Here is a 15,209-nt window from a genome sequence, read left to right on the forward strand (position 1 = left end):
TAAAAGAAGAGGTACAGAATGTTAGACTGGTTATTTAACATTAATCAATTTTTCCAAAGAAAAAACAAAGTAAAAGTGGAATAATCAGACAGAGGCATTGTTCAAGTAATACTTTTTAAAGTTTATATTCTTTTCAAATATTGACAGAGATGTTTATTTGTAACCTAAAATTTTAGAATGTTTCTACATATGATGCGTGTCTTCCTTTTCTTTTTTTTTATATCAAACCAAAAAAATTATATTTGTTGTTAGATTTGAATATATTAAGATGTGTCTCAAATGTGATCATGACTCATCTGAAATGACCCCTACCCATTCTTTCCCTTTTAAAAATTAAGTTGAGTCTGGATGAGGTTTTTGGTCTGAGCTACTGTGAGAGTTTATAGCAAGGAGAGAAATGTCAGGGTTCCCAGGACAGGCATCAGAACAGAAGCCTTTGAAAAGTGAGTTAGAGAGCTGGGAACTGAAACCAGGTCTTCCATGGTCTTGTTTAAATAGCCAGCATTTCCCCTATTCTTGACTTAGTCTTAGAATTCAAAACAGCAATGTCATTTTATCTTTGTGAGTGGATTTTTCTTGTTTGTTTTTATTTTAAGCCCTGTATTTCTTGGTACCATTAAATATGATGTCATTTGTCACCAATACACTTGAAAAAACATTGAATACATGCTATCATTTTCAAAGTGATACTTTCCCAGTTGAATTTGTCTGCAAAAATACCGGTGAATCCAGTACTTGTTGATCCATTGTGCCGTGTTGCCGGCAAGACTTGCCGTTGCAATAAGTCCTATTCCATCTCCTGAATAATGACCAAGTTGTCTATATCTCACTTGGCTGAAGTTCACAGCTTGAGAGACAACCACTTGTAATAGTGGGGTTGCTGTTTCTGTGGCTGGCATCTAGAAGACCTGTCATGTGAGTGAGCGATGAAAATCAACTCTGTCTGGCAGAGAAATTGCCCAGTGCTCTCTTAACTCAGGCTGCTGTTGGCAAATTTCCAATCATCAGCATTTTTTAAATGATCGTTCACAAAATTTCTTGATTTGGTGACACTCTGTTTTGTAAAAGAGGTTGCCTACTAGTAGTAATTTTTTCATTGTGAAAAAAGTAAGGTATCTTTCCTCAGAATCAAGCCAAAACATAATGCAGTGGCGAGGAAATCAAGTGACACTATAAGGGTTGACTAAAACGACTCAAGGAAGTGTCTAAATTAAAAATTTTCTAGTAATCTTGAAAACAATATTTTAGAAGAATGCATGTTATTTTTTTAACAAAACAAAAACCCTTTTGTATAATTTATAAAATTAAGTGGTACAAATTCCTAATGTAAATGTACTTTTATGAGTTAAACTCTTAATCCACTTTTAATTTGCATTGGTTACTGGTGCAATAAAATTTAAAACTTAATTGTAACAAATTTTTGCCTTTTATCTCCTTGCAGCATGTGAAAAGCTAAATTTTAATTCTTCAAGAGAACAAAAAACTGCGTTAGTAGTTGTATGTGGAGCAATCCTCTCTTGCAAACTTTATAATGAAATTCAAATCTATGCAAATCATTATTCAGGAAAAACTTATACTGAATCTCATATTACTGCCTGAGTTCCTTAATTTGATGTTAAGAAATGGGTGGCTACAAGACTGGCTTGGGACTTTATCACAAATTTGTTTGAATAAAAATTAAGCATACTTGAACTTTTCCTTTTATGGCTCTCCAGAATACAAGCCTTTTGCCAAATGTGCCCCTCTGGCATGAAATTAACTACTCTTAGGATAAGATGAAAACAAGTTGATTAGAAACCCCATAAAACGTTCATTATTGTCTCATAAGCAGATATTTGCTTCCTTACATCAGGAAAATTCTATTTTGTATCTTAGAGCAAACCCTGGTGATTATTCATGATGCTGTACTTCTCAGTACATTGTGTGATACTGGCTTGATTTACCATCTTATTTTCATTTATTCCTGAAACTGTTTTTCCCAGGTTTAAATTGAAGGGTTTCTTGAAGCTGATACTAAATCATTTGGTTCTTACTTTGATTTAATGCTTTCTCAGAACAGATGTAAGATTTCACATCTTACATTTAGATCATTTTCCTTCTTACCTCAGGCTTTCAAAGTGAAACATAGAATAATTATACTTCTGTCTGGTTCCTGAATCTTTGTTGATTAACAAGGAAATTTACATATTGGGTCTAAAATGTTACAATAGAGAGTTTTGCACCATAAATCTGAGAAACTGGCTTCCACAGATTCAAAGTGCAATGAAGTACAAAGCTTCTGTAACAAAACTTTTGCCTTTTGTTTGCCATGGAAAATCTTTTTAAAAAAATCAGGCCCACCCCTTCAAGAAAAAAAAAAAAAAAAAAAAAAACCCAAAAAACAAAAAACAAAACCAAAAAAAACCCCAAACCCTAAAAAACTGTCTTACTGTTTACAAAGCTTATTTTGAAATTTCATATACTTAATACAGATGATTTCTATACAGCTACAGATGGATTAAATTATTTTATCTCTTTCCTGCTCACAGACTTTGTTACTTAGTTCTTATTAACTTCTTCATAATTTCTTGTAATACCTTGCTTCTCTTAAACATGTGGGACAGTTAGCTGTGACTTAGAGCACTGCTGAAAAATGCTTTTCCTTTTGTTACACCATAATAAGCACTTCAATTATTTTATGGTGTTTGAGCTGCTGCTCTTATCTCCACAATCCTTAGCAGCCTGGAAGGTCTCTACTAAAAACTACTCACGAGATTTCTAGATGAAATGAAATTGTAAGAAAAGGGAAGCTTGGTTATTACAGTGTTAGAAAAGGAATAGATAAGTAAGAGTGTCACATAGCAGCTAACAAAACCACTAATGACTGTGGTCATCATCACAGCTATCCCTGTTAATTATAGTTTTAGGATGACTCAGCTGTTCACTTGCACAGCTTTCACCTCTGAAGATCTCTCAGCGTCCCTAATGCCACAGCAATGCTGAGAGCAAAACCTCACTTGCTAAATCTCATTCTTTTGTCTGGATAGCAGGACTCTGCTTTGAAAACAGCATCCCTCTTCACCTTTATGCATTTGTCCACATGGAGATTGGTATCCTTGTAGATGATTTATAAATACTGTATAATATCTACAGAGACCTTTTTTATGCACAGAGCAGGACTACAAATCATATTTGGCTTGTATTGAATAAAGCATATCAGCTACTTCAGAAACTGTGAAATGGCCCTCTAAGCCCTCCAGAAAACATGGCTTGTGCCATCTGCCAGGGCAGAAGCTTAGAAAGGTCACAGATGCAAAGGTTCAATAAACAGCTTCTTTTAAAAAACAACAACAAAAGACAGTGGAACTAGGGAAAAAAGGCTTTGTTGTGTTTAAAGCAGATTTGTATGAAATTCTGTCCTCAAATTTCTCTTGGTTAACTTTAAGCTTCTGATATGCTCTTCCTATTAAGACTAAAGTAAAAGTTCCATATAGATTTTATACCGTGGGTCCTCTCCACTTCTCCATGAACTGTAACTTTTTTTTATCAAGCCTTTGGGTATATATCACCCTCTGATCAACCCCAAAATGTAATTGGTGGGAAAGTGGCATTATGTCTCTCCTCATTCCCATCATCTAGAAGACAGTGTTGATAGTCAGTGAACATTTTCATTTGTAGGTGTAGTGGAAGGGTTTATACACTTTGTGGGAGGAGGTGGAATGAAGTTGAAAGGAAAGCCTGAGTTTGGTTGTGGAAGAAGATACATCTGACAGTCATTCCAATGATAAGTACTTTGCAGAGCCCAGGTCTTGTTCCTATAAAAATTCTTCTGCCCTGTGGTAACTGCAGTTGGTCAATGCTTTTATTATTCTGTGTCATGTAACTCTCATGGAAAGCTGTGATCCCAGACAGATAGGGCCACATTCCAGAAAGTTTGCGAATTTGTTTTCAAAATGGTTAAATGTGGTGGGCAGTAAAAGATGAAGCTGTATGAGCAAAACCTAAGCTGTCGTGTAAAACAGTAATTAAGTATGAGAGACTGGTTCTCATTCAGTAACTTTCCCTCTCAGTGAGCAACGTTTGCTCCATTCTTAACACCGGAGTGACGAGACACCAAAATTTTTTGGAAAAATTGCATACTTTGTATTTCATATACAACCTCTAGACTGAGAAAAACTTGGATCTCTGGGTTGAATTGCACCATCTTTACCTAAGCCCAAGCAAAACCATAGGTCTAAATTCTGTTGTCAAGGCAAATTATATAGAATGTATCTCAGCTTACATTTTGCTCTTATATCTCCACTTATACCACCTTGCAGTTGGTTAGATTTTACTAAGGTACTTCTATTGTCTCCATACTTACAGCATTTGGAAAAAAAATATTGGGGTATTGAACTGATGTAGATAAATTAATTCCAAAATGTTGCTTAAACATTTGGATGCTTATTCTGTTTTACATCTGTGTACCATATCAAGACATCACGTGACACCCATTAGGCACAAAGGTCACAGGTGGTGACTTTGGTGCAGAGATGCCTAAGCTAGGAGCAAGCAAGCTAGCTTTAGAAAGAAAACACATTGATGAGAGCAGTACTAGTTCAGGCTGGGTCAAATACCATGCTAACCTGGTTCTGTTGGTTTGGGGGCTGTCACCTCTGTTGGCAGGCAGATGAACCAGCTTGCTTTTCTCAAGTTTAGTGAATAATAAGGCACTTCAGATTCCCATATAAACACTCCTTAAGGTGACTAACCCTGGGAATGTTGAATTATGAAACCAAAGCTGGATTTAAGAGGTTTCTGCAAGACAAGGACTGAAGTAGTGGCACTAACAGCTAGTGACTCTACCTAACGCGGGAAGGTTGTGTGTCCACATCAGGAGACTGTTCTCTTTGGTTTATCTACAACATGAGATGAAAGACGAGCTGTTTCACCCCCTCAACTCACAGTTCACAATTCAGGATGCCTAATCTGAGTTTCTGTTTCGAAATTAGCTATGAAGGAACCTTTCTCTTTTTTTTACCACACTGCACTATCTCCAAATTTCAGTACTGAAGCTACATATCTCATTTTAGGTGTTTAGCTATCAACTGCATTTGTGAAGGCATGTAAATGTTGACTCATAGCTCCATAGTTTTAATGTAATTAGTGATACCACTTTTCATATGAGTAATTGTAATTAATCTTCTTAGGAATAACCTGTCACTTTGCACAGTTTGAAAATGTAGCTATTAAACATACTAGAGATTAGCGAGATCAGTCAGAAGAGTTACTTGATATGTATTAACTTGTTTCTATGCTTAGAGTTATTGCACTCAAGAAATCAAATGCCTGCAAATCAGAACACGGATAGTTTATATCAGGAAAATTGTACTTAAAGTATATGGTGGGATAATATATATTATGTGTCCCATACTTATTTTACCTTTCTCACATGTACACAGCCATGTTATATGACTAAAATGTCAGTTTCCATCATCAGTATCCATCAGGTATTTTTATCTGTCAGTAATTTAGAACTATAAAAAAGCATTCCTTCCTGTTTGTGTAGAATATTGTTTATATTCTTTCCTCCTGTAGCACTGCATGTCGAAAGGACTCCTTGTAACTTCAGTGAGCTCTGAGAGAATAAATGTCATGATGACCTGTAGAGATATAATGTCTTCGGACACATTTGCCTAACACAAATGTAAAGCTGTATAAATTTCAAACCAAGTATAATACATGCTTCCTTTTGTCATGCATATCTGCTTATCTAAAATTCTTGGTTAGTAAATTATGAAAAGAATTACCTGTTGTCGTCAACTTGAAACATTAATCATGATCTTCAAAGGCAGTGATAAAATGTGTAGAGCTGCAGTGGAAGAGGAGATGAACACCTTACTGCATGTCCTGTGAAATACAGTATGTAAAGCAATTTGATCCGTCAGTGATACTAGATGTAACCTCCGAAAGACCAGCCATTTCACACAGGGATGTTATAGCAAAAAACTAACTGTACTTTGTTTTCTCTCTGGATTGTGAGGACACTGCTTGTAGAAGTGCAGATACTTCTGTGTATAGAGGAATGCTGCTTGTTTTCCATTTCATTTATTAAGAGACAGAAAAATATCTTTGGGTTTGGGTATTTTGTATGTTGGTTGTGTGGGCTTTTTTAATTACTTAGGTAAAATTTTCGGTAGGGAAAGTTCTAGCTTTACAATTACTTGCTTTTAAATTTTCTCCATAGCAACTATGAGGCTTCTGTTGCCTTATCCTTTGGTATTCACTGTATCTTGCTTAGAACTCATGAATTACTGTGAAGAGTGCTACATTCCTGCTTCTTAATGCTTTCCATCAGCTTCACATGCATTCAACAGAGGTTGAAATAAATGCATTAGAATTAAAATGCATGCTGCAACTGGTGGAAATCAAAGTTACCAGCTTTTTACAAATGGGAAAATTGTAGGCTGAATTGGAAAAAATGGTAAATAACTTCTCAGTCAGTGTGTTGTTATGTGAGACTCAGCCTTCAGCACACTGAAGTAAAATTCTTCTAGAAAGGCAAATCTCAGCTCAAATCCTTTTTGTCTTATGTAATATACAAATATGCCTCTCATTAATTCATTCCATAATGGCCAATTAAGTAGGGGTGGTTATGGCTCTAGGTAAATGTCTCATGTTAATAGTCCCAGTTTCTTTATCCAAGCAGCTACCACATCCCATTAACTCTCTCATTAGGTCTTTTTGCTCATTTGTCACTCCAAAAATGTTGTTAACTTCTTAACTCACCCCAAGGAACACATCTGATGTACTGATTTGCAGGTGAAGTTTAGGCATTTTGGTCAGCAAGGAATTCCAGTCATTGTGGTGAAGTTTCCTTGTGTGCTGTTCAATGATGGTAGATAATGACAGCATGCTGTAAAAGAACCACAGTGAAAATATGACTGATACTCAGCAGAGCTTTTCTTTTTTTCCAGTGGCTATTTCAACCAGTTCATTCAAAGTGACCTTTAAAAGTAGCAATTACTGAATCTCAGTGCTTGTCCTCCTAACTCAAACCAGCCAAAGTCATTGTATTTCACTTGGTTCTTAGATAAGCAAGGAAAAATGCACTTCTACACTTGTATAAGTTCAAAACACAGCCCCATGATTTGTGGAAGATGTGATTGTGGTGTTCTTTAGCAGCAAGCTATGCTGTCATTTTTCTTCCCATCACTGTCTTCCCAATGCAATAAGTCTCCTTTGCCCAATTTTTGGATGGCTTTTGAGCAAACAACCTGAATAGATATTTTTATTAATATACTTCTGCAGTGCAGCTCAGATCTCACAAAGCTACCGCTTTATTCCTCTTACTCGAAAAGACAAATAAAAATGTCATCTGTGTTTGGCTTTCTTTTGCTGTTTGTTGCTCACTCATTTAATTTCTCAAACTTTTTTTCACTTTTCCTCATTGCTTCTTATGAGCATCTGTATTTATGTGCCCATGTTATCCTGCGTAGTTCAGATTACTGTTTTCACTAATGAACTTCTTTGTATAACCCATGACAAAATAAAAAAAAAAATTAAGTTTGTTCATTAGTTGTTACTTGGATTTGTTTTCATATTTCATTATACTGGACATACATAATTTAGAAAGAAATCTTATTGTCAGTATTAAGGAGATTATTTTATAAATGTAGTTATTGTAGACATCTGATGTAGCTGTTTCAGATGCCAATATGTGTAACTTGCAAGGAAGCACTGGCATGAACCTTTCTGTATCTGATAAAATGCAGCATGCAGAGTGTTTCCCTGCCTTTCTAATAGCTAGAAGAACATTCTTTTCTGAATTGCTCCGTCTAGAAAATGGAAAATAATATTTTGTTTTCCTTTTGTCCAACTAGTGGTAGCAGAAAAAAATCATGCAAAGCTGGTTTGTGATACTTCCGTAGCAATCTCTTCAGTGGTAAACGTCATCACTGAAAACTGAGCACATCTCAAAATTACAGAAATAGAATAGAATAGAATAGAATAGAATAGAATAGAATAGAATAGAATAGAATAGAATAGAATATTTCAGCTGGAAGGGACCTACAATGATCATCTAGTCCAGCTGCCTTACCAAATGAGGAAATAAACTAATTCTTATGCATAATGATCCAATTCTAAGTAAAATTTAAAAGCTTACAAGCTCAGCCCTGGGAGGATTGTTTGAAAGAGAATTTGTCAATTATTAGGAAAGGAGTTAGAACACATATTCCTTTTTTAATTGCTGTAATATTAAATTAGCAGAGGCTTATTGAATACAGAACATACAGATCTGTATACATAACAGGAAGTTAACATATGTTGCTAAAAGTAAATGCTTCCTTGTTTTATTAGAAGACTAATTATCTCTGGAGAAGTTCTGCTGGAACAATTAGTTCACCTATGTGGTTGTTACAGATCACAGAGGCTGTGATGTGTTTACTGCAAGAGATGGGTGGGGAATTGTATACTACAGCCGCTTAATGCTGCTCCACAATTCTTTTCTCTTCCTGTATGTTATAGTTTAAGATATCCTCCTGGATGCATTTTTCTTGGTAGGTACATTGCTGTGCAGTTTTTGGAATGCATACTTATCCTGCTAATTACTGTTTGGTAGTCAAAATTTCAAGGAAGATTTAGTGCCATTTTATTGCCATAATTTTTTCCTCATTTATAACATCAAGCAAATACAAGAAAATAGCTAAGCAGATATGCAGCTTTAGGTTTCAGAAATATCCTGAATACAACAAAGAAAACAGAAATCTGATTTTTTTTTTCCCTGAACAATAAAATGCTCAATGGGTATCAAGGAGACTATGATAGAATAAAATACATTTATGTTTTCATAAATGGTTGACATGTTTTTAATAGGAAATAGGGAATTCCTTCATAGTTTTATTTACATATGTTTTAGTTTCAAATATTAACTGAGAAGATTAGATTTCTTTGGGAAGGCATAGTGAGTCTACCAAGTCAGTAGATCTGATTCCATTTGCCCTTATGGTTTGAGTTAAACCAGTTGTTTTTAAAGGTGAGTTTATTAATAAGAGCTCTTCAAGGGCTAGGCTCTGGTCTTATCTCCAGTATTCAATTAAATACTGGTGTCATGCTATGCTGGCATTTATTAATTAATTAATTTCCCAGTAATAAATAAGGAAAATGCTGAACAGGAGCTACCATAATTAGGCATTCTAAAATCAGGAGGTCTAATACATTCATGTGGGGTTTTTGTTGTTGGTTTTGGTTTTTTTTTTAACTGGTAAAAAGGCTTCTGTAGAGTTATTGTTTTCTTCAAAGAATATTTAATAAGGCATAAATTCCAGAGAACATGAAGGAAACTAAAGGATGAGAAGGAAAAAAAAACTTAGCTGTTATACAGAATAACATGTCAAACTGACATTGGTATAGGAGACAATAATGAAAAAAAAGAAATTACAGGGTGAAGAAGGCAACAGCAGCTTATGCTGATTATGGAAAATATTAAGGAAATAAACTTGATTATTTTTCAAAATACATTTGTACATTAGTTTGCAAGAGGTGATAATGTTGATGCATATGAATTATACCTGTGTAGGGTGTTTCTCTTATCTTTACATGGCATCCTGGTTACTGAATCATAATGACAGAAAGACAGCAAAGTAATTATAAAAGGGATGGAAAAATGATTATGAGACAGAATTCAAAACTGAAACAGTCACTGAACAGGTTCTGGAAACATAGAAATTCATTTGCATACCATTATGAGCCTGCTTGGTGTTTAAAATACCTGGGGAGGGCACTGACCACCCGTATTTCTTTTTATTACACTCAGTTTCATGTACTCTTTTACCTGTCACAGGTTCTTTATGATTGCAGCAATGTTTTCATTTAACACCCAGCACAATAATGGCAATGTAATGAAGATGTTTAAATTCCCCCTGCAAAACCAGAGAGTCCAAGGCCTTGTTTTCTGTAGTAAAGCTTTTATTAGCACTTGACAAAGAGATTATGCAATCCTCCAGCTCTGGGTGGAATAGCTGGCACTGGCATGCGAGAGCAGGAGACTGCCAAAAGCCTCTGCATGGTTTGGCACTTACAAAGTGGCTGTCAATTTACTAAGGTTCCTAAGCTGACAGTCACTAAAAATAGCTCAGGTGGCTGCTTTCTACTGATGAAAGAAAGCATGTCCCTCTGCATATTTTTGTTTGGAGGGAAAGGAACAATTACGGACAATTTGCAGGGAACAAATCGCAGTTTATTTGCTTCCAAGTTTGCAGTTAACAGTATGTCAGAGCATTTGTGTTTATTACACAAGTAGTTTCTTGAAAACTACTGAAACTTCTCAAGGAAAGGAAGACTATACAGTATGGCACCTGTAAATAACGGACATTTTTTGCTTGTGAAATGACATTTATGGCATTACTTTAAAATCACTTCAATTTAAGCATGGAATTATTTCTGTCTTAGTAGAAACTAATGAACTTTTCTTCACAGGCAGCAATCAGCTGAAGACCTTGCAAGAGTACCTGCTAATTCTACCAGCAATATCTTGAACAGACTATTGCTCAGCTATGATCCCAGGATAAGGCCTAATTTCAAAGGTTTGTCAGATATTTCAGCCTTTTTTATCTTTGGATTTTAACTTTTATTCTTTTCACACAGAGAGAAAATATGTAGATATAATACTCACAAGCTAAATTTCTGTTGTTGTTTTTAATGGAAGCCTTCCTAGACAGTGTGAAACTGCAGAAGATATTTATCCTTTTGAGCTGAAAAATAACAGGTTAGGATTTCATTATAATACTATGTGATGCTTTATTACTATTGGTCTTATTTTATAAGAGACTTTTTAAGTGTAGAAATAGAATTTATAGAATAAGTTTCAAAAATATATTTTTATCCCTACATTTTAGTTAGACTGTGCTTTACAGCATTTTAAACCACCAGATTTCTATATAGACATCCTTTAAGATGAGTATAAAATGTTGGGGTCAGCAGTATTACTGTTAGCAAACTATACAATTATTAAATTCTTTAAAGATATTTTAGTTATAAAGCTTACACACTTCAGGAATTCATATAGGTAATGCATTGAAACACATTTTCTGCCATTAAAACATTTCCCTGGCAGTCAGATGTTGCAGGATGCTTCTGTGTAGAGTGTGTGAATCCTTACACGAGAAGAAAAAGTTGAAATACATATTCTCTGCTAAACCTCTAAGAATTCACACAAGTTGGGCTGTAAATTAGATTTTTCAGGAATTAGATTATTTACCTTCTGTAAATAATGTACTACTAAAAAGATGTAGACAATTTTATTACATATAGATAAAGCAGTTTACATAAAACAGCTCTTTCATTTTAAAACTCCTCATATAATTATATGAGCATTAAGAGGTATTTTAACATGAATATCACTAGTATGAAAAATTTGGAAATCTTAAATGTTTATTGTGCTTTTGAAGAGGCTATTTTCAGTTCTGTTTAACAGTTTTATAAACCTATTAAGTTTAGTTCTCAGTAAGTCTGCTGCTTCTTTCTTATTCTCTGTAGAACCATATTTATATGTTTTCAGCACTGTCTTGTCACAAAGAATAAATGTCCAGCCTCTTCTCTACCTGTTCTTCAGCATAATCAGCTTGTAATCACAAAGCATGGTGCAGATTTCTTTATATTTTTGATAACCCTTCTGGCAGTCTGGTAAGAATCAAGACAGAAGGGAAAGGGAGGACATGTAATATTAACTCAGGGGAAGGTGGAAGAAAAAGAACATTTTCTGACAAGTGGTTTGCCCATGTTAAAATGTTCCTCACACATGAGCGATTTTCTTGGATGGCACATCCTATTCAAATCTGGAAGAGAGAGTACACTCTGGGCTACTAGTGATGTGATGGGTGCTCTGTCACATGTGTCAGGCATTAAAAGAAGTACTGTGCTCATTGTATAAGCAAAAGCATCATACTTAAGTAGTCTGATTTAAAAACCAAACCAAACAAATTGGTTTAACTGAAAAAGTGAAATTTTATCTTCATAAATTTCTGGTGACCAAGAGAATGAGTTTGAATTTTTGTATTAAAGCTGCATAAAAATATTTTATGCAGACAAACATGCTATTGGAAGAAACATATATAACTTTGTACTGTATTTGCTTAGTCTGTCAAAACAGTATTCATATATTCTTATAGCTCTTTTGTTGCTGAAATTAGGAAGAGTATTTGTAACAGTGTAAATGATATACCTGCATCTAGTGGACATCCTGACACTGACACCACAGAGGTACTAAATAAAAGTCCATAATTAGTTCTCTCAACTATCAGGTCACTTCTCCTCGCTCTGTGATAACTCTCTGTTAACACCAGATTAAATTACTGCCAATCAGTTCCCGCAGGGTGACAGAGGGCAGATGTAGCAGCTGTCATACCATCCCTCTTCAACTACAGGAATCCTGGCTGTGGAAAAGAGAAAAAAATCCAGGCCGTCCTAATATCTTCACAGCTCTGACTTCTAGAAATTTTTCCTGGTTAATTGGTAACCACTGTAAAATTGAGCAGCTTTCCAACTCTTTCATACATAGGCTAGATAGCTGTGAAAAATGCATGCAATAATTTTTACCTGCCTGGCAGGTAAAGGCTTATGTACTTTACTTGCACAAGAAGGTGTCTTCTTAAAGCATAAGGAAATATCTCATCATAAATCATAAACAGGTAATTTGGGATGATAGTGTGTCATTATGACCTTGACAGTTAAAAGTGGCTGCTGCTAGAAATATGAATTGCTTCTATCCATTACACTATGTGCAAATGTAATACTGGCTTATGTATTCTGAGATAACAGAAAATCATGAAATTCAATACTATTAATTTAGATATATGGTCTGTGGAATTCTGTAAGATTAGCTCTCTGGACTGAGGATTTTTATTTTTCCCTTTTTTATCACTAGGTTAAAAAGTGGTTTCGTGATTTCTATTGACTTTGATAACTATATATACACTAACTTAAAGTTACATTGTGACATTATGATACTGGAGCTTTAAATGAAGGATAATGTACCTTTACTGGATTGTGTAGCTCACTAGAATTGTTTTTTTTTAAAGGAATTCCAGTCGACGTTGCAGTTAACATCTTCATTAACAGCTTTGGGTCAATTCAAGAGACAACTATGGTAAGAGTGAAATTAAATTCATGTAGTGCACATGGAGATTTTCTTACTAAATCAAACTTCAGGCTGAGGATTATGAACTATAAAATAGAAATATTTGAGATCCAAACCTATTAATGTATTTCACTCTATAGGTGTCCACAGATTGTTGTAGCTTTAGAATCTGATTTACATGAAAGGAAATCCATGGTTTCTAAGATGCAAGAGCTAGACTAATTTCCATAGGTTATTAAGTTCATTGGAAGAACCCATTGGACAGTATGAGTTGAAGATCTTCATGAGAGTTGTTACATAGTTTGCTTGGTGTGTTATTCAAAAAAACCCTAACCACTAAGACTGTATATGAGAGAAAAAGAACAGATGCATAAGGATGAAATTTATAGATTCTTTATTTTATGTGGATCTGAAGATGTAAATAAATTGTGATGGAATACAAGGAAGAGTAGTAAAGGAATAGACTATCAATGACCATAGCCTTACTGCTGTTTATTTACTGCATGGGAAAGATAAACTGGGGAGTGAAGTTTATAAAAATGTGTTTCCAGTTCAGCTAGAAAATTTCAATATGTCAATAACAGGATGAAATAATCCTCATTGCAATTTTGACTTCTTTTGTTTCTTTGGGAAATAAAATCAGTTTCAAAATATGAGTTGCTTCAGCAAAGAACTTTCTGGCATTTTGGGACTTGCAGGTCTTTTTTTGTCATGGTGTTTCCAAAAAATACTATCAAAAATATTGCCAAAAAATGCATTTAGTTATTGAAGATGTTCTGACCTTATCAGGTTTTCCTTTTGTGTAAAAAAGAGGGGAGTGCACCGTGTCGTGCCAGTACATGGAAGCCTCGGCCAAGGCATGCACTGAGTGGGAGTTCTGAGGCATTCCCTGATTGCTTTAGTGACCTGCTGCATCTGAAGCATTGAGGCAGTTCCCAAAATCAAGTTGCTTTTTTTAATGCTGTGACTAAGGCAGCATTCTGACACATAATGGCAGAGAAGAAGTAAACCACAATACCACCAAATAAGCAATAAAACACATTTTTGTTGTTGTTGGAAGTAAGTGCCCACTTCAAATTCATAACCAGCTTACAGGTCACCCTAATGAAATTTCAATAGGACTGCAGAGCCGCTCCAAATTGAACATAAATGGTGGCTGGAACAGTTTTAAGCAGCTTGGCCAGAAATTTCTGTTTCTTTAGCTAGTAGAGATTTATGTTTGATTGCAAATAATAGTAAGTCAACGAATGTCATTAGTGGGAAGTGACATTAAAGCAAAAAAATGTAAGTTTGCCCAAAAGGCCACAAGATTTATTTGTGAAAACAAAAAGAGGACTCAAATTTAAAGAGGAGCAGGGAGGAAGAGCAAGAAAGTAGGACCGAGATAAGTGTCTTAAGATATGAAGTATATTGGGCCAGATGGCCCTTTCAAGTTTTTTTAATCAGTTGCATGCTTTGAAAAGTGGCTTTTACAGAGGCTTTTTTACAATTCACCCAGATTCATATAGTAACAAAAGATGAATGTGAGAGATTTGCTTCACCCCAGCCCCTCCAAAAAAAAAGAAGTATGCTTTCCACAGCCATGTATGTATACCTGTCTGTGCCTTCCTGATATGGTCACTCACAAATTTACTAAGATGTGCTGTATGATAAGTCATGCTCTCCTCTGTAATTCAGACTATCAGACACCTTCTTTACTTTATTTTATGCTTTCATTTAGATTTCTTTGTCTAGCTGATCACCATGATAGCTAAGCATATTTATGTCAAATTTGGATTACTTCTTGATTACTTCTTGATTAATGTAATACAGGAAACACTGACAAAATTAACAGTCAATCTGTTGTTCCATGTATTATTTAGAAAACTCTTCCTGCTGCAGTGGGCACTGGATATTCAGGAATCACTTCTCTCTTGGGGATGGGTTTGTACTGGTCTTCAAATGGACTGGGAAATACACCAGACAGTAGAAATGGATCGCTTAGAATAGGAAAAGACTTGTGCTTCTGGAATCACAGGAAAAATATTTCCTGGAGGTGAGGCACCAAGTCTGTGAAGGATCAGAGGGGTCTCTTGTGTTCAGAAAGGAGACATTTGCAGAAGCACCAGAACTG

At 35.2% G+C, this 15,209-nt stretch overlaps 1 protein-coding gene across 3 annotated transcripts in view; it reads left to right on the plus strand.

The window, feature by feature from the left end:
• Positions 1-15,209, plus strand: part of GLRB (glycine receptor beta) — a 48,974-nt gene that overhangs the window by 2,556 nt on the left and 31,209 nt on the right. For all 3 annotated transcript variants that reach the window (XM_064417486.1, XM_064417485.1, XM_064417487.1), the window contains exons 3-4: positions 10,438-10,544; positions 13,038-13,105. In XM_064417486.1, coding sequence (XP_064273556.1) covers positions 10,438-10,544; positions 13,038-13,105 — 175 coding nt within the window. The remainder of the gene's footprint in view (positions 1-10,437; positions 10,545-13,037; positions 13,106-15,209) is intronic.

This window comes from Passer domesticus, chromosome 4, assembly GCF_036417665.1.
Source record: "Passer domesticus isolate bPasDom1 chromosome 4, bPasDom1.hap1, whole genome shotgun sequence".
NCBI lineage: Eukaryota > Metazoa > Chordata > Aves > Passeriformes > Passeridae > Passer > Passer domesticus.